At 39.0% G+C, this 25,064-nt stretch overlaps 2 protein-coding genes across 3 annotated transcripts; one reads left to right on the top strand and one right to left on the bottom strand.

Annotated features, from left to right (window-relative positions):
- Window positions 1-10,676: 10,676 nt before the first annotated feature.
- Window positions 10,677-14,302, bottom strand: LOC311281868 (uncharacterized protein). Of its 2 annotated transcripts, XM_084395201.1 has the most exons (4): window positions 13,330-14,302; window positions 12,089-12,521; window positions 11,751-11,960; window positions 10,677-11,603 (listed from the first exon to the last, which is right to left on the bottom strand). In XM_084395201.1, the coding sequence occupies exons 2-4, from the start codon at window positions 12,518-12,520 to the stop codon at window positions 11,397-11,399; spliced, it is 849 nt and encodes a 282-aa protein (XP_084251327.1). In that variant the 5' UTR covers window position 12,521; window positions 13,330-14,302; the 3' UTR covers window positions 10,677-11,396. The 2 variants fall into 2 exon arrangements, with proteins under 2 accessions (XP_084251327.1, XP_084251326.1); XM_084395200.1 differs by having other exon boundaries at window positions 12,089-14,302.
- Window positions 14,303-14,386: 84 nt separating this feature from the next.
- LOC311281734 (uncharacterized protein) lies at window positions 14,387-24,978 on the top strand (the record flags this gene model as incomplete). Its single annotated transcript, XM_084394943.1, has 2 exons — window positions 14,387-16,383; window positions 16,516-24,978. The coding sequence occupies exon 2, from the start codon at window positions 17,338-17,340 to the stop codon at window positions 24,976-24,978; it is 7,641 nt and encodes a 2,546-aa protein (XP_084251069.1). The 5' UTR covers window positions 14,387-16,383; window positions 16,516-17,337.
- Window positions 24,979-25,064: the final 86 nt, after the last annotated feature.

The raw sequence follows: 25,064 nt of genomic DNA, 5'->3' as shown, positions 1-25,064 counted from the left end.
CTGTGCATGATCTTTGAGGGGGTGACCATAGACCTGCATTATTATTAAGTGCCATTGTCACTCAGGGCCGGGTCCGGACCGCTGTAATTTTTCTGTAGGCTATATAATGAAGGTTGTGAAATAATAGCCTAATTTTAACTTGAATGTGGTGCGGGTGGCAATGATTCGCACATCGCGTCCACGAGTCGTGAGTCTCGCGATGATTACCGACCTTCTCATCTGAGCTGCTTCAGCACTCAAACAGTGAGTGACCAGATGACCAATCATATCACAGCTGGCGAGCTTTATGTTCACAGAAGCGCGAGCCGAGCACGAATTCCAGCGTCAACTGAAGCGTGAAGCACGTCAGTTGGAATTAACTTAACGGGCACACAGTGCGAGATAAGAGTCAAAACAGCTGTTTTAAGATAGAAGCGACAGACCGAAATAATCAGTTTGCAAAGAACCAAGAATCAGTTTCAAGCTCAGCTTTGGGAAAGGAAGATATAGGCTACAAGATAAAGAGAATGAGAGATGGAGAGATGCGAGAGGAAGAGCAGGTATGCATATTGTGCCCAGAATTAATTCATTGGGCAACTCGTAAAATATGTAGCATTTTTAAATAGCCTACTACCAACATTTTTGGGGACACGGACACGTTTACTTGCCTACTGAAGTAGGATTTTCCTACATATATGGTAAGATAGCAATCATGATGATTGCAGCACAATATAACGTTTAGGCATCGATATCGCAATGTCATGAACGTATAGGATATTAGTTGATACTGATAGGTTTCGGTTCGGAACCGATATGATTCGCGGATTAATGGCTAAATTTACGCATCATAGAGTGAAATTTTACCATTTGCATGTGTTTTTAAGTCCTGTCAGTTTAAACATCAAGCCAAGAACAAGACTGGAACTCACGCGCTGTTTTGTGCGCGCACACAGAGCCACGCAGACAGCACGTGAACGCCGAATTCAAGCCTTATTCTTTCTCTTTTTTGAGCTTGAACTTGTACAGACACGTGCACGCAAAAGTATAGTATATTATTATAGGCTATATAATAAGTCAAAATGCCTGTCTTGGCAAGTATCTTCATAAACACTGTGACCTGTATTGAGAAAGAAAACCGATATCATTGTCTGTGCAATTGATAGCAGCCTAACCAACAGCTGCTTGGTACCACCAATGTTAATCAAACAGCAAAAGAGAAAATAACTTTCATGTAACACAGATAAATTGCATTAATTACATTAATGTATACAGTGAAGAAGAGTATAGTCTTATTTTACATTTAATTGTTCAATATCTGTACCTGAAAAACATAAATCACTACTTGTTTCATTGTTGACGACAGCTTGATAAGTGTGCTGCATAAAGTGTGAGTAGGCCTACCAAGGCCTTCCCGTATATAACTACTATGTTATAGAAAATATATTACTAAAATAGAAAACCGTTATTTTCAATTGTAGCCTAATAATATTTGAATTTTGGATCAAAATATTACAGCGTTGGTTAGCATACGATATATATTTTAAAGCATTTAAAAATTTAAATATTCTAAATTTTGGCCATTAGCATTAAGATTTATGTTTTTGAACCCATCTGTGGGGCAGTGAAGTCACAGACACAGCCTTAATGATTGTGCAATATGTTTTTTAATAAAACAATAAATAACAATATATAACAATATAACAATATAAATATAAATAGACATAAATATATATAGGCTGTATGCAGGGGTTAAATTGGGATTTATTATGTGGGGGGGCTCTCCCTAGGGGGGTCCGGGTATGCCCCCCCGGAATTTTTTTTTGAAAAATAAACTATTAAATGGCATTTTCTGGAGAGTTTTGTGCAAAGAAATGGAGAAATTGAGTCTTACATGATATGTGAAAAACTGCAAGGTTAAGAGCATATTTGCATTGTTGTAGTATCAACAGGTATTAGGACATTTAGCATTTACATTACTGTTAATCAGCAGTGGTGGAATGTAACGAAGTACAAATACTTCGTTTCTGTAGGCTTTACTTAAAGGAACACTCCACCGTTTTTTGAAATAGGGCTTATTCACTTTCTTTCCTACATTTAGATAGGTGGGCAAATGCATTTTTGTCTCAGTGCATGCATTGTTTTAGTTTGACAGGGTCGGCGCTAGCTTAGCTTAGCATAATGAATGGAATCCTTTGTTGCCAGCTAGCATGTCCTGAGTAAAAGTGATATATATAAAAAAAAAAAAACACCTAATTACTTCTTGTGGCCTGCGTATTTACAACAAGTACAAATAGCGATGCAGATTAGCACTAGGCGATTTCCTAGGCAGATATTGACTTATATATTAAGGACTATATTAGGGGGAAGCACAGGCGAAGCACTGCTACTTGGGCGTGATATCTCTGCGCCCAAGTAGCAGTGCTTTGCCTGTGCTTCCCCCTAATATAGTCCCAAGTCAATATCTGCCTAGGAAATCACCTAGTATGCTGTTCCCTGCTGCAGTTTGCAATTTAGCGACCCCTAGAGGCAATGTGCCTCTATTTAAGTAGAGCATGTGCTGTTCAGCCATTTTGTTATCAGGCATTTGGGAGAGCACACGGATGAATTCCATCTCCATTCATGTTTTACCCTTGAAAAGGCATTGTCTGTAAGTGTTTTCTAAAAATCAATGTCATGAAAGTTCTTTGGTGTTTTGTCATATAACATAGTGTTGTATTTGAATATGTTAGATGTGTGTACAAATTTAACTATGAATGTTGTCTATGCTATTATGTATGCTATGTTATTTATGTTTAGAAGGGATGTTTTAGAAGATGTTTATACTCAGTGTTTTGTAAAGTTAATGTATTTCTATTGTTGTTTTTTGTCTTTTTACACCGCTTCCATTAAATGAAATTCAAGTCAACTCTGTCTTGGGTACTTTTTGGAGGAGTGTTAAGCTTGCTGCATAGCTATGTATCAGTACACATAGTGAGGACAGTAAAGTAAAAAGACACCATACTTCAGGATTTAATGTGAACTGGAGATACATCGTCCGCTCTCAAGAAAAATGTCGAATTCCAATTCCATAAGTGTCGATCCAGAAGACCTAGAGGTTAGGTCAGAATGTGCTGCATCATCTTCGTCATCCTCTTCACGAAGATCAAGCAAGTCTACAAGCAGCATAGCGGCTGCACAAGCCCGTGCCAAAGCAGAAGGAGCACGTAAAAGAGCAGCTTTCGCAAAACGAGAGATTGAGATGCAAGTTGAGAAAGCACGCATTGAAGCTACGTTAAATGCTCTGAAGGAAGAGTGCGAGGCTGAGGCTGCCTCAGCAGAAGCTGAAGTGTTTGAGGCGTTTGTTAAATCAGAAAGGGGTGAATCTGAAAGGGGAGAAGGTCATGCTTCATCAATCCACCAGTCCATCGAACGTACAGGAGAATATGTCCGAAATCACTTTGCTCCTGTAGATGAGAATCATCCTCAACCTGCAGGTGTGTATAGCCCCAACTATTACTCACAGCACCATGCAGACATTGTCAGTCAGCCTCCAAGCTCAGCAAAAGTTAATTCTACAGATGTTTCAGAACTGGCTGCTTATTTAACACGTAGAGATCTTATTACTACGGGACTTAAAGTGTTTGATGATCAGCCTGCCAGTTATCTGTCATGGAAATCCAGCTTCAACAATGCAGTAGAGGGGTTGAATCTCAAACCTAGTGAAGAGTTAGATCTCATAATCAAGTGGATTGGTGGGGAGTCACTACAGCACGCCAAACGTATCCGAGCTGTTCACGTAAATAATCCAGCTGCGGGCCTGGATATGGTCTGGCAGAGGCTTGACAGAAGTTATGGTTCTCCTGAAGCCATTGAAGCTTTTCTGTTCTCCAGACTTCACGATTTCCCCAAACTTTCAATCAAAGACAGCAAGAAGCTGCAAGAGCTCAGTGACTTACTTTTTGAAATATTAGCAGCAAAGAAAGATGGTTATCTCCCTGGGCTCAACTTTCTTGACACAGCGAGAGGAATAAATCCAATTTTAGAGAAATTACCTCACAGCATTCAAGAGCAATGGATGAGTAAGGGGTCTCACTTCAAAAGAGAGCATTGTGTTTCATATCCTCCTTTTTCGTTTTTTGTCGACTTCGTCTCTCAACAGGCAGAGATGCGGAACGATCCCAGTTTTTTCCTCTACACTCCCATTACTGTCCCTTTCAGAGTTGAGAAGCAAAATCTCAATAAAGCATGGAAACCGAAGGCCTCCTTCTCAGTGAACAGAACAGAGGTAGAAAACTCTGAAAAATTCTCTCTAGAGCAGTTAAATGAGGATCCAGATAAACAATGCCCTCTTCACAAAAGACCTCATTCTCTAAAAAAGTGTAGAGCTTTCAGAAGTAAACCCCTAGTTGAACGAAAGCGTTTTTTGTCACAGCATTTTATATGCTTTAGATGTTGTTCTTCAAGAGCCCATCAAGCAAAGGACTGTAGAGCTGTAGTGCATTGTGAGGAATGTAATAGTGATAGACACATCTCAGCTCTTCATGCAGGACCAGCACCTTGGATTATGGAAGATTCTTTTACATCAGTGGACGATCATGGTGGGGAGCAAAGTGAAAGTGCAGCAGCTGCCACTACCTCCATGTGTACTGAAGTGTGTGGAGGAGGACTCAATGGTAAATCCTGCTCTAAAATCTGTCTTGTAAATGTCTATCCAAAGGGTCATCCCGAAAAGAAAGTAAGAATGTATGTGCTATTGGATGACCAGAGTAATGTGTCGCTGGCTAGATCAGCTTTCTTTGATGTTTTTAAAATCCAAGGCGCTGCTTGTCCATATACACTTAAGACTTGCTCTGGAACGGCAGATGCTGCAGGGAGGAGAGCAAGTGGTTTCATTGTGGAGTCGGCAGATGGAGAAGTCCGCTTATCACTACCAACTCTCACCGAATGTGACTTAATTCCTAACAACAGGGATGAAATCCCAACTCCAGAGGCTGCACGCAGTTATACCCATCTTAAAGTTGTAGCTGACAAGATTTCGCCCCTTGACCATGATGCAGAGATTCTGTTGTTGCTTGGCAGAGATATCATTCGTGTGCATAAGGTACGAGGTCAGTGCAATGGTCATCACAATGAACCCTTTGCTCAATGTTTGGACTTAGGATGGGTTATAATTGGTAACGTTTGTCTTAATGGTGTTCATAGACCCACTGTTTGTTCTTATAAAACTAACCTCCTCTGGAACGGACGTCCCAGTTACCTGACACCATGTGAGAACAGCATCTACATGAAAGTACGGTTGTCAGGTGAACAAAACAAGTCTCCTGTCAGATCAACACGCACCGATGTGGGCAAATTGATTTTCAGTCAGTCGGACAATGACTATAAGCTTGCGGCTTCATTTGAGGATGAACTCTTCTTAGAGATCATGAATCAGGAATTCTGCAAAGATGGTGCAAACAGTTGGGTAGCTCCTCTGCCATTTCGCACACCAAGACAACGCTTACCCAACAATAGGCAGCATGCTTTGACTCGACTCCTGTCACTCAGTCGCACTCTGAAGAAGAACACCGAGATGAAGGATCATTTTATAGATTTCATGGAAAAGATTTTTGAAAACAATCATGCTGAAGTAGCACCTCCCATTGACAGAGATAAGGAATGTTGGTACTTACCATGTTTTGGAGTCTACCATCCTCAAAAACCTGGGCAAATTAGAATCGTGTTCGATTCAAGTGCACGGTTCAATGGCGTGTCGCTGAATGATGTTCTCCTTCGAGGTCCAGACCTTAATAATAGCTTGCTTGGAGTCCTCATGCGCTTCAGAACTGAGCCAGTTGCGGTGATGACAGACATCAAGCAGATGTTTCATAGTTTCCTTGTGAAAGAGGATCATCGCAACTACCTCCGTTTCTTGTGGTTCCATAACCACCAACTTGACGGTGAGATCACGGAGTATCGCATGAGAGTTCATGTTTTTGGCAACTGCCCCTCACCTGCCGTGGCCATTTATGGTCTGAAAAGGACAGCCATGGAGGGGGAAAGAGAGTTTGGGAAAGAGGTGAGAAAGTTTGTAGAAAGACACTTTTATGTGGATGATGGCCTCAAATCATTCCCCATAGTGGAGGAAGCTGTCAGTGTGCTGAAATCAGCTCAAGAGATGTTGGCCCAATCCAATCTTAAGTTGCATAAAATTGCATCCAATAAACTGGAGGTAATGAAAGCCTTCCCTGCTGCAGATCTTGCCAAGGGCTTACAGGATCTTGATGTTGGCCAAGACCTTTACACTGTGCAGAGAAGTCTAGGCCTAAAATGGGATCTTGTTGAAGATACACTCACTTTTCAAGTGGTTGATGCTGAAAAGCCATATACTCGACGTGGTGTGTTGTCTGCTGTAAATAGCCTGTTCGACCCGCTTGGGTTTGCTGCTCCTGTGAGTGTTCAAGGTCGAAAAATTCTAAGAGATCTGACCAGTGACATCTGCGATTGGGATGCACCTCTCCCTGATCACAAGTTTGAGGAATGGCAGAAATGGTGTACTTCTCTACAACATCTGAAAGAGGTGAAGATTCCAAGAATATACACATCAATTCCTTATTCACAAGCTCAGGAAAGAGAAGTTTGTATATTCTGTGATGCATCAACTAAAGCCATTGCCGCTGTTGGCTATGTGAAGGTTACAGATATTCATGGACAGACTGAAGTTGGGTTCATCTTTGGTAAAACAAAACTGGCGCCAAAACCTGACCTAACCATTCCCAGACTTGAATTATGCGCTGCTGTTCTCGCAGTGGAAATAGCAGAAGTAATCTCTGAAGAGCTGGACCTGGAACTGAAGAACATGAAATTCTATACAGACAGCAAGGTGGTTCTTGGTTACATATTCAATGAATCAAAACGCTTCTTTGTATATGTTAATAACCGTGTGCAACGAATTAGACGTTCAACTCAGAAACATCAGTGGCACTATGTTCAAACTGATCTTAACCCAGCCGACTGTGGAACAAGAGCCGTTTCAGCAAATCAGCTTACTGCCTCTGCATGGCTTACTGGGCCAGAATTCCTGTTGCAAACCTGCCGACCAGTTGTGGAAGCCTTTGACCTCATCCATCCTGAATCTGATGCGGAATTGCGATCTGAGGTAATGACATGTATAACCAAACTTTCTCCACGCCTTGGAAGTGCACGTTTTGAAAGGTTTTCAAGCTGGATGTCAGCTTCAAGAGCTGTAGCACGACTCTCACATATAGCTCATTCCTTCTCAAAAGAAGTCAATCAGGATTCATGCCATGGCTGGCATATGTGTAAGGAGCCTTTGAGCGCAGTCCAATTGGATGAGGCAAAGACTAAAATCATTCTTGCTGTTCAAATTGAGACCTATCCAGAGGAAATGCAGAGCATCAGAAAGGGAAAACCTGTTAATAAACGAAGTCCCCTTGTCAAACTTTGTCCATTTATTGATGCTCAAGGAAAACTTCGAGTTGGAGGAAGATTGTCGAAAGCACAAATTCCATCAAATGAGGCTCATCCAATTATAATTCCAGGTAAACACCACATTGCTTCTCTACTCATTAGATATTACCATGAAAGAGTTTGCCACCAAGGCCGCCATTTCACTGAAGGAGCTGTCAGGGCAGCTGGATTCTGGATCGTCGCCGGCAAGAGACGTATCAGCAGTCTAATACACAGTTGTGTAACATGTCGTAAGTTACGGGGTAAGTCTGAAGAGCAGAAGATGGCAGACTTACCAGTCGATCGCTTGAGCACCGATCCTCCGTTTACTTATGTAGGTCTAGATGTGTTCGGACCATGGTCTGTCACTGCCAGAAGAACACGTGGAGGACAGAGTAATAGCAAGCGCTGGGCAGTCATCTTCACGTGTATGAGTGTACGAGCTGTTCACATTGAAATTATTGAATCACTTGATGCATCTAGTTTTATCAATGCCCTTAGACGATTCTTTGCAATCAGAGGACCTGTGAAACAACTGAGGTCTGATTGTGGGACAAACTTCATAGGGGCCAGCAAAGAACTACAGGTTGATTCTATGCATGCCAACAAACCCGTAGAAAGCTACCTCTCAGAGCAAGGTTGTACTTGGTTGTTCAATCCGCCACATTCCTCACACATGGGAGGTAGTTGGGAGAGAATGATTGGAGTGTCTCGTCGTATTCTTGATGCCATGCTTCACAAACTTGGATCTGCTAGATTTTCACATGAAGTTTTAACAACTTTTATGGCCGAAGTTACTGCCATCGTAAATTCAAGACCATTAACTGCTGTGTCCTCCGATCCAGAACAACCTCTCATTCTTACTCCTGCTATGCTCCTTACGCAAAAGATTGGAGCACATTCTGTACCACCAGGACAGTTTGACGATAGTAATCTCTATAAGCGGCAGTGGAGACAAGTCCAGCATCTGGCCAACGGATTCTGGAAAAGGTGGAGAAGTGAGTATATTTGTGGTCTCCAGAAAAGACAAAAGTGGACGGATGAGAAAACAAATGTGAAAGAAGGAGATCTTGTCCTATTAAAGGATATTCAAGCCAAAAGACACGACTGGCCTATTGGCTTAATCACTCAAACTTTTCCAAGTGATGACGGGAAAGTAAGGAAGGTCGAAGTGAAAATTGTCAGAGAAGGTGGCTCTAAGTTGTTTTTGCGACCAATTTCTGAAATTATTATTCTCTTGAGCAAGGGCGGTAAAGGACTCTGTGGTTAGTTCTATAGAATGGACACTAAAGGTTTATTTGCTTGTAGGGTTTGGCATCTTAAAAATGCCAGGTGAGGAGTATGCTGTTCCCTGCTGCAGTTTGCAATTTAGCGACCCCTAGAGGCAATGTGCCTCTATTTAAGTAGAGCATGTGCTGTTCAGCCATTTTGTTATCAGGCATTTGGGAGAGCACACGGATGAATTCCATCTCCATTCATGTTTTACCCTTGAAAAGGCATTGTCTGTAAGTGTTTTCTAAAAATCAATGTCATGAAAGTTCTTTGGTGTTTTGTCATATAACATAGTGTTGTATTTGAATATGTTAGATGTGTGTACAAATTTAACTATGAATGTTGTCTATGCTATTATGTATGCTATGTTATTTATGTTTAGAAGGGATGTTTTAGAAGATGTTTATACTCAGTGTTTTGTAAAGTTAATGTATTTCTATTGTTGTTTTTTGCAGTTTTACACCGCTTCCATTAAATGAAATTCAAGTCAACTCTGTCTTGGGTACTTTTTGGAGGAGTGTTAAGCTTGCTGCATAGCTATGTATCAGTACACATAGTGAGGACAGTAAACCAGTTCGCCAGAGAGAAATGTTAATCTGCATCGCTATTTGTACTTGTTGTGAATACGCAGGCCACAAGAAGTAATTAGGTGTTTTTTTTTATTTTTTTATATATCACTTTTACTCAGGACATGCTAGCTGGCAACAAAGGATTCCATTCATTATGCTAAGCTAAGCTAGCGCCGACCCTGTCAAACTAAAACAATGCATGCACTGAGACAAAAATGCATTTGCCCACCTATCTAAATGTAGGAAAGAAGGTGAATAAGCCCTATTTCAAAAAACGGTGGAGTGTTCCTTTAAGTAGAATCAATAGTGCATACGTTTGACTTTTACTTCGTTACATTTTGCAGCAATTATTATACTTTCTACTCCACTACATTTCTACAACGTTTCGTTACATTTTCTGATCAGTTTTCGCCCTGCCAAAACAGGGATTGAAAAAAATGTCCTGTTTTCGGTGCTGATGCGGTGGTGACGCGTTCATGTAAGGGTGGCGCTGCCAATAAAGCACCTAAAAGCTGTCACAAAGAACCATCAAAAGTAATGATTATGAATATGTAAAATATAGCAAGGAGACATTTTAATTGTTTATTAATAAACAAGTGTTTTCTGTGTCAGTGCCCTGCATAGATGAAGTTGACGATGCAATCTTCGCAGTAGTAAACTCGCCAGAGAGAAATGCACATTTCATACGGATTAGGCTACACAAGCAGCGGTCTGTTTTCTTTCGTTTTGAAAAGAAGACCTTCCAAGCTTTCTATAGATATATTTATCAGGTCTGTCAGGCAAGTAGGCTCCCTTATACGCTGAGTTTCGGTTCATTTATGAGACGAGAGTCCAGTTCACTCGCCGGCGCGTCCGTGTCGTGATTAGCCTATCTATTGTCTATATACTATATTTACTTCTTATTTTTGAAATGAAACATTGATTAAAATTAAGATACAATTAATACAAAACGAAATTAATTTTAAAGAAAGGCTTTGTGCTTTCTGTTTGAGGTCTCAGTGAAAGTTTTAAACAGTCTTTTAGTGCCACATTCAGAGCGGTCCCGTCCGTAACATGTTTTTTTCCTCATAAATGCGAACATGAAAAATAAAATAAAATGAATATGTTATGTTCTGTGGAGAGCCAACCCTTCTTCATCCGGTGGGTAGTACTTTGGTTTGCAGTGTAATTCACAGAATTACAAAAAAATATTTTGCCACCTAAAAGTTAAAGATTTTTTGTGTCACGTCCACGGTATGTGTAGCCTATTTCCCTCATATTAAATATAAAACGCTTGATTACACATTGTATTACCTTGTTATGATATAGTGACCCATACAATGTGCCAAACATTTTTTCCTTACCTTGTTATTCAAGGCCAGGGCACTTTTTGTACAACCAACGTTGTGCTGAACTTGACAAAACTGATCTGTTGCTGCAGCGGCGGCCAGCAGCTCGGCTTTTTTTTTTTTTTTTTTTTTTTCAAGGCAGTAGAAGGTTCTGGAACTTTTGCGCGCTTCCACATCCCGCGCAACTACGGATCTCCCAGGAACATTCATTATTGCTGCGTACATTTATCCATGTCGGAGTTCTGAGCCTACCTAGATGCGCATGGCATGCGCGAGCGGTGCGCGATCATGGTCGACTGACAACGAGATTAAGCAGCTGAACAAGAGTACGGGCACGGCCGTGTTCCGATTGTTCTCATCTCAGCTCCGCCGAGACAAAATAGACATGACATTTCAAAATCTTTCATTTATAATCAGAAATATGTTTTCAAAAGCATCACTTTTATCAAATTTTATGTGACATAATTTCCTATAGGCAACTGACTGCAAACGAGCAGGCTTATGTGCCGGGGCTGAGCCCCGGAGAGCCCCGGCCCAATTTAACCACTGGCTGTATGTATATACAATAAAGTAATAAACAATGTAACAAATTACAATATATATAAAAAACATATATATATATATATATAATATTACATTATAAACAATGTAACAAAAAAAACAATAATGAATATACTGAACAAAAACATCTGAACAATAATAAACATATAACTAATTACTTAAACATACATAACTTACAACTTGCTCACATAAAAACAAATAACTAAAAAAAAAACTAAAAACAAGCATAACTATTTACATTTTTATAACCTTCCGATTTTTATTTAAAAGTAATAACTCGGTTATTTTTGTGCACCAATGTAATTTTCATTGGCAGCTCTTTAATAATTGCATCAATTGTACCGGAGTACAGCTGCGGTGGAATTTGGAAAATTCTATCGTCCACGCTCAAAATGTGGCAGGAGTTTTCGACCTCGGTCACCCCCACTACCTCGATCTCTTCTTCAGTTGGTTCAATCTCCTCTATCTGGATTCATAAAAAATAAAATTACAGATTACTAGTGCAAGTGTGTGTTAGATAAGGAATGAATGTGTTCCAATCATGAAAACAACAACAAGATAGATAGATAGATAGATAGATAGATAGATAGATAGATAGATAGATCATAAGTACCTTGACGGTTGTCCTGTTGGAGGAATGGAACTTTCCTCTTCCATTCTGCTCAACAGTTCCACGAAGGTGACTTATGTGTACGAAGTCTCCTTCGTGGAGCTCCAACAGAGACTGCTCCCTCCATAGAGAGACCTCTAGAAGGGTTTCCCCACACCTCATCTTTAGGTCTCGAATCGGGACGTCCATCCGTGTCATCCTTGGTTTCTGCAGCTGCAAAATTAAAGCACAGTGGTTTAGTACAATAACATGTACAGTATCTCTTAATTTAGAATGCTATATTAAAAAGTAGAGCAGACTAACATACCGACAGATAGATAAATACATAGATATCAACTCACTTTCTCCACCTTTCCTTTGATGCTTAGAAAACCACCAACAGTGTACAGGTTCTCCTCCTCGCCAGTGACATCACGAGAGGGTGGACACAGGGCATCTAGTGCAGCTTTCTCAGCCTCTTCTGACACTACTATAGTTGCTGTTCTAAATTTGAATGATGAGCGACTTAACAGCACATAAAGCTGCTCATTTCTTTTAGCAAGGGTACAGTTTTTTATAATGTAAGAGTGTCCCTCTTCAAATTCAGGAGTAGGGCCATTCTTCTTATGAAGAATGGCCCTATTCCCATCTGTGAGGGCACAGAATGATGCATTCTCAAATTGTGCCAATTCAATTTGTGAGCCTTTACCCACAAATGAGACCGCTGTTTTGATTGTATTGGTCCTAACACATTTAACTGTCAGTTTCTCCGGTGTTACGTATGGATGGGCCATTCTGGGGGTAAGGAAAAACATAACAGATATCTTAGTAAAAACAACAACAACAACAATTATAGCTATTATTATTATTATGACCATTGCTTTATCTAAATGTGATTTCTGACATTTCCTCTTTTTTCCTAAATGTTTTATTTTCATTGTAAGAATTCATGATTGATCAATCAAAAGATAAAAGATTCATGAGCCTAAAAAAATTTTCATTTATTTATTTATTATCAGTTGTAGTAGTATATCAGCAGCAGTAGTAGTTTAATGTAGTTTAACTATAGCTCTCAGCGTGTGTGAGAGGGAGCTCGCGCGCTGACAGGCAAGCCTTCCAGAACTGCACCCTTAGTGCAAATGACGTCACGCATTTATAACTGAATTAACGGTATTTACACAAAGACATTATTTGAAAAATAGGCCTACATTTAGAATGACGTCACACATAGGCCTATATAACGGAATAAACGACCATTAACGGTATTATTATGCAAATGTTTGTACAGTAGGCCTAAATGTACCACATTTACCATGAAAAATGTTGGCAAAATGGCTGAAAAATGGAAAAAAGCTGGGAAAATGGAAAAAATATGGGAAAGCGGTTATTTATAATTTGAAATGATCATTTTTGTTATTAAAATTACCGTGTGAAAAACGAACTTTTCCCTCTGACTGTTTGGGTTAGAATAGGCTATAGCCCTATATATTGTATTATTTTTTTAATATTATTAAAATAAAATCTGTAGAGGGTTTATAGGCTACATTTTAGTATCCTATTATGTAAAGTCATTTAAATAAATTGGTTCGGTAAAATTACTTACTTCAGGAAAAGTTTTCTCTCTGTCCACTTGTCCAGTCTGAAGTCCAGCGGCAGCAATGCGCCCAGGTCACGGACACCACTTTATATAACCTCTGGTTCTTTCGCGTGACTTCCACGCGAGTAATAATTTTGTTATCAATATAAAAATAAATTCCAATATTTATTTTAAATAATCTATTTAAAATGTATCTTTATATCATCATGCCTTGTTACATTTCCCTGGCTAAATAAATAAATAAATAAATAAAATGATATGATGGCGTTAACTGTTTTCTAATAGGCTAGACCTTTCGGGACTCGCACGCGAGTAATAATTTAAGTGTTGTCAATATAAAAATAAATTCCAATATTTATTTTAAATAATCTATTTAAAATGTATCTTTATATCATCATGCCTTGTTACATTTCCCTGGCTAAATAAATAAATAAATTAATAAAATGATATGATGGCGTTAACTGTTTTCTAATAGGCTAGACCTTTCGGGACTCGCACGCGAGTAATAATTTAAGTGTTGTCAATATAAAAATAAATTCCAATATTTATTTAAAATAATCTATTTAAAATGTATCTTTATATCATCATGCCTTGTTACATTTCCCTGGCTAAATAAATAAATAAATAAATAAAATTATATGATGGCGTTAACTGTTTTCTAATAGGCTAGACCTTTCGGGACTCGCACGCGAGTAATAATTTAAGTGTTGTCAATATAAAAATAAATTCCATTATTTATTTAAAATAATACATTTAAAATGTATCTTTATATCATCATGCCTTGTTACATTTCCCTGGCTAAATAAATAAATAAATAAATAAAATGATGGCGTTAACTGTTTTCTAATAGGCTAGACCTTTCGGGACTCGCACGCGAGTAATAATTTAAGTGTTGTCAATATAAAAATAAATTCCAATATTTATTTAAAATAATCTATTTAAAATATATCTTTATATCATCATGCCTTGTTATATTTCCCTGGCTAAATAAATAAATAAAATGATACGATGGTGTTGACCGCTTCTAGACCTTTCGGGACTCGCACGCGAGTAATAATTTAAGTCTCATCAATTTAAAAATAAATTAAAATATTTATTCAATATACTCTATTTAAAATATACCTTTGTGTCAGCATGCCTTGTTATATTTCCCTGGCTAAATAAATAAATTAATAAATAAAATGATACAATGGTGTTGACTGTTGAGAACTTTCCTGACTCGCACGTGAGTAATAATTTAAGTCTTATCAACTTAAAAATAAATTAAAATATTTATTAAATAAAATCTATTTAAGATGTACATTTATATCATCATACCTTGTTATATTTCCCAGGCAAAATAAATAAATAAATGAATAAATAAATACAATGTTGTGATGGTGATGACTGTGGTTCTAGGCCTGCCGATGGAGAATCTGTAAAGTTAACATGTATCTCTGTTTTGACTGTCATTATCTAGCCTATCTATCTCTAATTTGTCTTAAAAAAAAATAAAAAAATAAAATAAAATATTATAATATAGAAAAAATCGAGAGCTGACAGAGCATTTGCATCCAGGACAAAAACACATTAAAGTTATAACAATGTTAATAACGCTGGACACTTTATTTCTACTTTTCGGATTTTTTCGATTTTTTTTTTTTATTGAAAATAAATGCCTTTCAAATACAGTATGAAAAAGATATCGGCATAAGGCGGACTCGAAGACGGGTCAAGTTCCGTCTTTTTTTGTATGTTCCAAACAGATGTCACAGTTGCCGAAGTTAGTTTAAATAGCTTCTTCCAATACAACGGGCTTGCACTTTAGCCTAATTAAGGCATACATAATTAACAGAATAAGGCAGAATATACTGCAAAGGGTGGATTAGAAGGCTATACATTGTAATATTAGCAGCTGTAAATTAAACTATCACATTAAACATGGCGATACATTAAAGTCAACGAAGGCTATATTGAAATTGATTTATGGATACACACACACACACACACACACGCACGCACGCACGCACGCACACACACACACACACACACGCACGCACGCACAAACACCTACTCCTGTCCCACACACTTTCTCTAAAACAAAGGTACGCCAATGGTATTAGTCTAACGGCTGGCCAATGAAGAGCGTTGGAACTTTGCATAACTAATGAGCTGTCATTCTGGATTCATCCGGTCAGGCGGTTCTCTCCTGAGGTGAGTCTGCAAGATTTGAGAGACAATTATGCAGTTGAAAATTGTAAAAATGGTTGGTTGTTAAAGAAATTGAGTACAATTAAAAAGCAATAAGCCATGTGAAGCTGCAGTTTACAGTGATTTTAGATCAGTTAAAGTCGTTAAGGCAGGAATGTATAAAATCCCCATAGCTTAGCTGTTTCAAAATCATTTTACATAGCTTATAGCCCTACCATTAAATATATGTATATAAATGCAAACGTTTCATTAAATAAACACACAAAAACACCGAAAAAATTAAGCATTTATGAAAACATATACAAGTAACGTTAATGAATCAGCAAAGCAATAGTTCGGCAATGTTTAGAACGGTTGCCAAGCAACAGATCCTCAATGACAGGGTCTGGGTAGGCCCAGAGCCATATAGTCTCATTGACTACAATGGAACGCTTTTTACAGCAATGGCGGCTCGTAGAGCCTTTCAATAGTTCCCGGAAGTAACAGCAATGCGGTAGAACAGACCGTTTGTGATGCAGTTTTAAAAGATAAGACGTTTAAAGAATAAGATTGTATATTATCAGATTATCTGAATCAAATAAACTTGTGTTTTAAAGCATGCTAGTTGATTCCGAAGCACTTCCTGGAACTATCTGAGGTCTACGCGAATCACGTGACAACTAAGCATTTTGAACTTCCGTTGTCGGGTAGGCCCTAGTAGTAGGTACAGATCCGCATTAAATAATAATTATTTTAATTTTTTTTGCTAAGCTTTAATGTATGCATATGCGGAAGATCAATTTTTTTTCTTACTAGATTGTTGCCTTGTCCTCTTTCACTGCCTCCTTCTCCCCACTGCCAAGTGTGGCCATCAGCACCTTCATTTTCGAGGTAATTCATGTTTTCATAATCATCATGTTAACTGTCAGATAAAAACCTGCATGTTTTGCATGTTTTGTTCCCCTCCTTAGATGTGAGGATTATAATGTGGATATTCTGAAACTAGTTTTTTTTTTCTCAAAGGTGACATTGCTGATTTGTAAGTTTGCTACTGCTGTCTATGTAAGTAACCCTTTAAAATCACAGTAGCATGTTAATCAGAGTCATTAGTCATTTCTTTATAATATTGTTAATCTCTCTGCACTTATGTGTAACAAGTTATGCTAAAAAAAAATAGTTCAAGTGATATTAATAGTTATTAATAATAATTTTGTGTATGTCCTAAACCTGTCCTGTCCTTTCCTGTCCATATACCTTTATATTTTCCTCTCAAACCTTTATCTTGCTTACTCATTTTAACAACTGCATCTTCCATCGTTTCTCTTCCAAACTGATAACTGGCCTGCCACATCAAATGCTGCTACACTGCTTGCTGCTTTTGCTTGCCCGCACTATAAACTGCAAGATGCAAATGTAGATCTGCTATACCCTGCTTGCACCTAAGCTTAGCTTGCCAACGCATCTTGGAAAAAAGGCCAGAATCCATGATTTTTGATCTATGACTATCTATGATTCTGGAAAACTTGATACACTATTGATATTTGATACCACAAAGATTTACAATCAATCTTACATCCTGAATAAATCATAATCTCAAACCACAAGTACGAAAACATAGCGACATCTTCAGAAATAATTAACAAGGGAGTTAAATGTACTTCACTGTTTTCACTGTTTTCGTGTTCTTCAAGGACCATCAATTTGACGACTACATCAACTTTTCGACATAACTGATAAGATTTTATTACCTTTGAGTTTCATTTCATATATCAGTATACATTCAATAATCAATAACTAAATACATTATTCATATATTTACTACATTCCAAGTGCTGAAACATCACCATGCCAAGAAAAGGAAAGAGGAGTCAATCTCAGAAACAGCGCAGAAACCTAGAAGCTTCATGTGGCACCAGTAGCAGTACTTCTGGAAGGGGTATGAATGATGAAAATGCTTATGTTCTGTCTGTTACAGCATCCCACTGTCAAAGCGATTCCAGGTACAACATTTACTCCAGAAGCCGTCAGTGTACTTGCAATGCCTTAATGTTCCTAGCTGTCCATAATGAATGTAATGAGTTGCGCAGTTTCGATTTAGACCGTATTTTACAGAGCGGTGATGCAGTTTACACTAGTGTCAAACGAACATTGCAGAGCAAACGACAATTTGTGGCTAATTTTTTAAACTTTGATGAGCTGCCAAGCACAGTTAAGACCAATTCTGCCTGCTACAACATCCTGAAACATCCTCAGAGAATTGGATTTCTGAAAGATTCACCTGTCCTAGGCGAGTATGAAAACCTTGAGAATACTCTGCAATGCCTCAGACTTGATGTGAGTGACACGTTGCTGATGTGTGGAACCACGTGTATCGCCGTATTCAGAGATCGCTCAGGGAGGTTTGGTTATTTTGATCCTCACTGCAGATCAGCATATGGAATGCCTGAAGATGAAAGCACAGGTACGGCCGTGATGTTGACCTTCTTCCGTTTAGAAGACCTGATCGAGAGGCTAATGCTATTGTTTCAAGGGTGTTTCGATTTGATAGACCAGCAACAATTTGATCTGCTGCCTGTATCGTTCATTAACCGGATAACTGAAAGAAGTGTACGTCCTGAAGTCTCCCTGAACTGCTGTGAGCTTGAACGTGATGTGCAACCATCCACCTCTTTTGAGAACGAAGCTCTGTCAAACAAAGAACAATGCAGTTCTGCTGATGTCTCACAACTGGATGTTCAAGTCCAAGATGTGCAACCATCCACCTCTTCTGAGAACGAAGCTCTGTCAAACAAAGAACAGTGCAGGTCTACTGATGTCTCACAACTGGATGTTCAAGTCCAAGATCCATTTCAACTACTATCTGAGACTACTGTTAACAGTGACGCATCAACTGATGAACAAGTCGACTTGACTAATCAGTATAAAATCAAAGTTACAACTTCCGTCACTCAAGATAGCGACAGATATAAAAATGTGTCATTCAGTAAAACATTTCCTGATATGCTTTCACAGAGTGCATCGTCAGCTCCAAATCAACAATATTCAAAATCAACTGACTTACATAAGAAATTTAAAAAACTGAACAAGACTCAAAGGCGAAAGGCTTACAGTTCAAAAAGGCATGAAGGAATGAGTTCCATCAAAAAACAGACTAAACTCAAAATCCATAATTATAAAACATATAAGGAAATTAATAAACAAGCCATGAAGAACAAATATTGTAATAATGCAATTTACAGAGAACACCACAAACAAGCCATGAAAAACAATTATAAACATATTAATGAATACAGAGAGCGAAAGAAGAGTACTGTAACCAGCAATTACAAGAATGACAAACAGTTCAGGGGGAAACAAAAGAGCTATATAATTAGAAACTACAGGAATGATGAACAATTCAGGGAGAAACAAAAGAGCTATATAATTAGAAACTACAGGAATGATGAACAATTCAGGGCAAAACAAAAGAACTATATAATTAGAAACTACAGGAATGATGAACAATTCAGGGAGAAACAAAAGAGCTATATAATTAGAAACTACAGGAATGATGAACAATTCAGGGAGAAACAAAAAAACTATATAATTAGAAACTACAGGAATGATGAACAATTCAGAGAGAGACAGAAGGACTATATATTGAGAAATTATAGGAACAATGCTAAATATAAGAAACAGCATAGGCAATATCTTGTTGATCGATATTCAAAGGATCCAATTTTTAGGCAAAGGCAAATAGACCATTATACAAACAGATGCAAAAATGATCCTAACTTCTTTGAAAAAAGGAAGAACATTTTTAAACAACGTTATCACTGTGATGTACATTTTAGGGCTCGTCAGAAAGAATATAATTTATTCAAATCTAAAAACAAAATATCTGCACTCAAGGTACTTCACACAGTATGCTGTGCACAAGAAATACAGCGCAAATACAAAAAAATGCACCAGCAGAGAGACACATTACAAAATACCCAGCCTGACGCAGTACAAGATCCGACTGTGTTAAGAGCTTTAAATGTTTTCAGAGCTGTTATAAAACAGGGACCAACTTATGTCTGCACATGCTGTGCCAGAGCGCTCTTCTCTAATCAAGTCAAATCATGTGATCGTGAGCGCTATCAGAAGAACCCGACAGTTGCTTCAGTTTGCTTGACTGGAAACTATGTTCACGTGTGCTCCGACTGCCCTGATCAATGTGCCTTGGAGAACAGGAAAACCGAGTGGATCTGTCACTGCTGCCATAACACACTACTGAGAGGTCTGATGCCAGACATTGCTTTAGCAAATAATCTTCAGTTCGCTCCCATTCCTCCAGAACTCTGCGATTTGAATGTTCTTGAAAGACACGTTATTGCAAAGTACATTCCTTTTGCTAAGATTGTTACACTACCGAAAGGCCAGCAAAGAGCTATAAAAGGTGCCGTGATTTCTGTTGCATCTGAAGTAGAAACAACAGTGAATTCTTTACCCAGACCAAGAAGTGAATCACAACTGCTTACAGTGAAACTCAAAAGACGTCTGTGTTACCAAGGGCACTATCAGTTTCAGACTTTGAACATGCAAAAGGTTTTGTCTGCTTTAAGAAAGTTAAAAGATATCCATTCAGAATATAAAGATATCTTCATTAATGCAGAACTCTCTGAAGAAGAAATGTTTAATGAGCATGAAGAGTGTGCAAATGACATCAGTGCTCCTGATGAGGAAATGTTTAATGAGCATGAAGAGTGTGCAAATGACATCAGTGCTCCTGATGAGGAAATGTTTAATGAGCATGAAGAGTGTGCAAATGACATCAGTGCTCCTGATGAGGAAATGTTTAATGAGCATGAAGAGTGTGCAAATGACATCAGTGCTCCTGATGAGGAAATGTTTAATGAGCATGAAGAGTGTGCAAATGAAATCACATCTCCTGATGAGGAAATGGATATTGAGAACACTGAAGAACAGAGCAATGAGAATGCACACAATGATTCTAATGATGACACTACTGCAGAAGAGCAATCGAGAGGCCTTGCCTTGGACACATGTCTTCAGCCCCCAGATCTCGGCCAGCAGCTGTTGTCTTATGATGATGGAATATTTTGCATTGCCCCAGCAGAGAGAAACTCTCCTGTAAACACTTTCAAAATTCCTAAACTTGAGTCTATGGCGTTTCCAGTGCAGTTTCCAGATGGCAAGAACACCTTTGATGAGCCTGGTAGAGCAAAACATGTTTCCCCCAGCAGATACTTTAACTCTAGACTATTCTCTATTGACAATCGTTGTGCGAAGGATACCAACTATATCTTCTTTGCGCAGTTTGTGACTGAAATTAACATGGCAACTTCTAGTATGTCTATCCAACTACGGAAAGGAAAACCCATGACCCGTGATGGACGCAGAATAAACTGTTCAATGCTGCAGGACAAACAGGAGTTAGAAAAGCTTATAATAAATAAGGAAGCTACACGATTCATGCAACCATTAAGAGGGACTCCAGCATACTGGGAGAAATCTCTCCGTGATCTGTTTGCTATGCTGAGACAGCTGGGCACTCCTACATTTTTCTGTACGTTTAGTGCTGCTGAGATGAGATGGCCTGATGTGATTACTGCTATTAAAGCACAACAAGGTGAAACTGTGAACTTTGCTGAATTAGACTGGTCCGAAAAATGTGAAATCCTCAGAAGTAACCCTGTGACGGCGATGAGAATTTTTGAAAAGCGAGTTGAAGCCTTGATGAGAGATTTGATCAATTCACCTGCTCGACCTATCGGTGAAGTAATTGACTTCTTTTACAGAGTAGAGTTCCAGCTACGTGGCTCTCCACACATTCACTGCTTATTTTGGGTGAAAGATGCTCCAGAATTTGAAAAAGATCAAGATCAGGATGTGTGTGATTTCATTGATAAATACATCTCATGCAAATTACCAGACCCAGACAAAGACCCAGAACTACATAAAATTGTAAGTGAAGTGCAGATGCACAGTCGTAACCACTCAAAATCCTGTAGAAAGAACAAGAAGCACTGCCGGTTTGGATTTCCTAAACCACCCATTAAAAGAACAATGATATCACGCCCCAGGCCTCCTCCTGCAGAGAATGATGATGAAGGGAATGAATCAGAGGAAAGAAATTATGCCAGTTTTGCAAAAGAGCAGCTGCAGAAGGTGTGGGATCTACTGAATGACTCGACTCAGAGTTTTGATAGCATTAGACAGCTGCTTCATGAAGTAAACATGACTTATGAAGACTATGAGAAACATATCGATACTATTTCTACATCAAGTTCAATATTCATGGAGAGACGACCACAGGACTGCTGGGTTAACGGCTATAATCCAATGTTGTTAAGAGCCTGGGATGCAAACATGGACATACAGTTCATTCTGAACCCCTACAGCTGCATCATGTATATTGTCTCGTACATTTCAAAAGCTGAGCATGAGATGAGTGATTACCTAAAGAGAGTGATAAAAGACTCAAGCCATGATAACCTGTCTGAACGTGAGTGCATGAAGCAGGTCATGAATGCATATTCAAAGAACAGAGAAGTCAGTGCTCAGGAGGCAGTCGCTCGCACATGCAGTCTAAAATTAAAATCATCATCACGTGCTGTCATATTCATACCAACTGATGACAACGCTGTAAAGATGAGTTTACCAATGAGGTGCTTGGAGAGCATGGATGACGACATAGAGAATGTGTGGATGACAGGATTGCCAGAAAAGTACAAAGCCAGACCTAACAGACCTGAATTTGAGAACATGTGCATGGCTGAATTTGCAAGTGAATATCGCATTGTTTATGCAGGAAAGACAAAAGGTAAAAATGTTTTACCACTTCAAAAAAACTTGGGACACATACAGAAAAGAACAAGAGGAAAACCTGCTGTCATCAGATTTGCCCGTTTTTCACAGCAGAAAAACCCAGAAAAATTCTATGGAACTTTTCTAAAGCTTTACTTGCCATATCGCTCAGATGAGCAGCTGAAGTCGGCCAGATTCCAGACATACGAATCATTTTATGCATTCGCTTCAGTAAAACTACCAGGAACTGATGAACTGGAGCGTGTGTACAATATTGTGAACGAAAACCGTGAGAAATATGAAAAGCATAACGAGGCTATAGAAAAGGCAATTGAGGATTTTGAACAGAATGGTCCAGTTGAAGATGCATGGACTACATTGGCTCCAGCAAATGAACTGATCCGTTTGGAGAGCATATCGGAACGTGAACCCACTGATCCTAATGATGTGAACGAGCAGGACGATATTCCTGAATACACAGCATCTACCTCTGTCAGTAACACAGCTATGCCACTCGTGGAAGCTGCCCAACAAAATCATGCACAGATTCGCAAAATGTACCAGAGCTTGAATCAAACACAAGCTTCCATATTTTATGCAGTCCGAGACTGGTGCAAAAGATGTGTCTCTGGTGAAAACCCACAACAATTTCTGTATTTTTTGAATGGAGGAGCAGGAGTTGGTAAATCACACGTTATCAAATCTATTTATGCAGAAGCAACCAAGATTTTGCGCAGGCTTCCATGCATACGAGAGCATACTGACATTTCCAAGCCAACCGTTCTTTTAACAGCGTTCACAGGAACTGCAGCCTTTAACATCTCAGGTAAAACACTGCACTGTCTTCTGAAACTCCCAAGAAGCTTGAAGCCTCCATACCAAGGCCTGGGAAACAGCTTGGATGAAATCAGGGCAGACCTTTCTAATGCACACATTTTAATTATCGACGAAATATCAATGGTGTCAAAACAGTTGTTTGCCTATGTGAACTGGAGACTGCAACAGATTAAAGGAAACCAGAAACCTTTTGGTGGCTTATCTGTATTAGCTGTGGGAGATTATTATCAGTTACCACCTGTGGGAAGAGCAAAACCACTCTGTGTGTATGAGGACCATGTGCTGGACTTCTGGACAGATCATTTTCAAATGATAACTATGACACAGATCATGAGACAGAGAGATGATCTTGCATACGCTGAGCTGCTCAACAGACTGAGAGTAAAAAAGAAGCACGAGAAGTTGACGGATGCAGACAGGTGCATGTTAGAAACTGTCATAAGATCCTCCCCTGAAGAGTGTCCCACTGATGCATTACACATCTATGCAACCAATAAAGAAGTAGACAATCACAACAGTGAAGCCATATCCTCACGCTTTTCAAATGTCATTACCATAAATGCACATGATTACAAAAAAGATCCCAGAACAGGAGAAATGAAAAGACAAGCGGCACCATTTAAAGGAGACAATCGTGACCTTATTGACACATTACAGATTGCTATTGGTGCACGAGTGATGCTAACCAGAAATATTGATGTGGACGATGGACTGGTAAATGGCACTTTTGGCAAGGTGGCAAAAATAACAACCCATACCCGAGATGGATTGGTTCAATTAATTGGTCTTCATTTAGATAATGTGACTGCTGGACGAAAATATCACAACAAAGCACCTGGTGGAGATGACAACATTGTCTATATTGAGAGGTCAGAGGAACCACTGAAAAGAAAAGGAACAATTCGAAGACAATTTCCAATGAAGCTTGCTTTCGCATGTACCATCCATAAAGTGCAAGGAATGACGACTGATCGCGCTGTTGTATCTCTGAAGCACATATTTGAATCAGGCATGGCATACGTTGCACTCAGCAGAACAACATCACTCAGTGGACTGCACATTACTGACTTCGATGAAAAGAAAGTCTTCTGTAATCCAGAAATAAGTGCCTCCTTGGAGAACATGCCAAAAGCGGATTTTCAGAGTATCCAGCCCATCCTACATATTGAACAAGATTCCAACCTGAATTCAGCTCTTAAAATCATCCATCATAACACAGAGGGACTGGAGTGTCATATAGAGGATTTAAAATACCACCATGAGCTTCTCTTGGCTGATGTTCTGTGCCTCACTGAAACACACCTGTCAGGCTCAGCTGTTCCTGCACATCTACATCTGGATGGATACACCATGTACAAACGCAACAGGCATGCATCCTACACAAACTATGCACATTTGGCAAACAAGAATGGTGGTGGAGTGGCTATTTATGTAAATAACAACTTGCAAGTTTCTCCTCTGATGTACATTCAGAATGTTACTGACTTGGAATATTTGGTTTTGAAGATAGAAGCCCCCAAACAAGCACTTCTCGCTGTAATCTACAGACCACCAAGTTATAATTTGGCAGAGTTTTTAGCACACCTGAACGCCCTCTTGACATCTCTGGAGATAATCGATTTAAGGCCTCTAAACGTCTGTGGCGACTTCAATGAAGATCAGCTTTCTCGTTGCAACAAACCTATTCTGAATTTGTTTGAAGATAAAGGATACACACAGTTAATCAGCACCGGGACAACAGAAAAAAACACTCTTCTAGATCCTGTATTCATAAGAGGCGCACACTCAAACGTCAGAGCAGGAGTTCTACAGACGTATTACAGCTATCATGATCCGGTCTATTGTGTTTTAGAGTAGAAACATCAAATATATCATCACTAATCTGCATCACACATTCAACCCTGCTGTAAGATAACATCTTTATTTCAAGAAAAAAATGCTAA

The sequence above is a fragment of the Rutilus rutilus genome (genome assembly GCF_951802725.1).
Source record: "Rutilus rutilus genome assembly, chromosome: 22".
NCBI lineage: Eukaryota > Metazoa > Chordata > Actinopteri > Cypriniformes > Leuciscidae > Rutilus > Rutilus rutilus.
The sequence above is the reverse complement of the archived record's forward strand: the minus strand, read 5'-3'. Positions and strand labels throughout refer to the sequence as shown.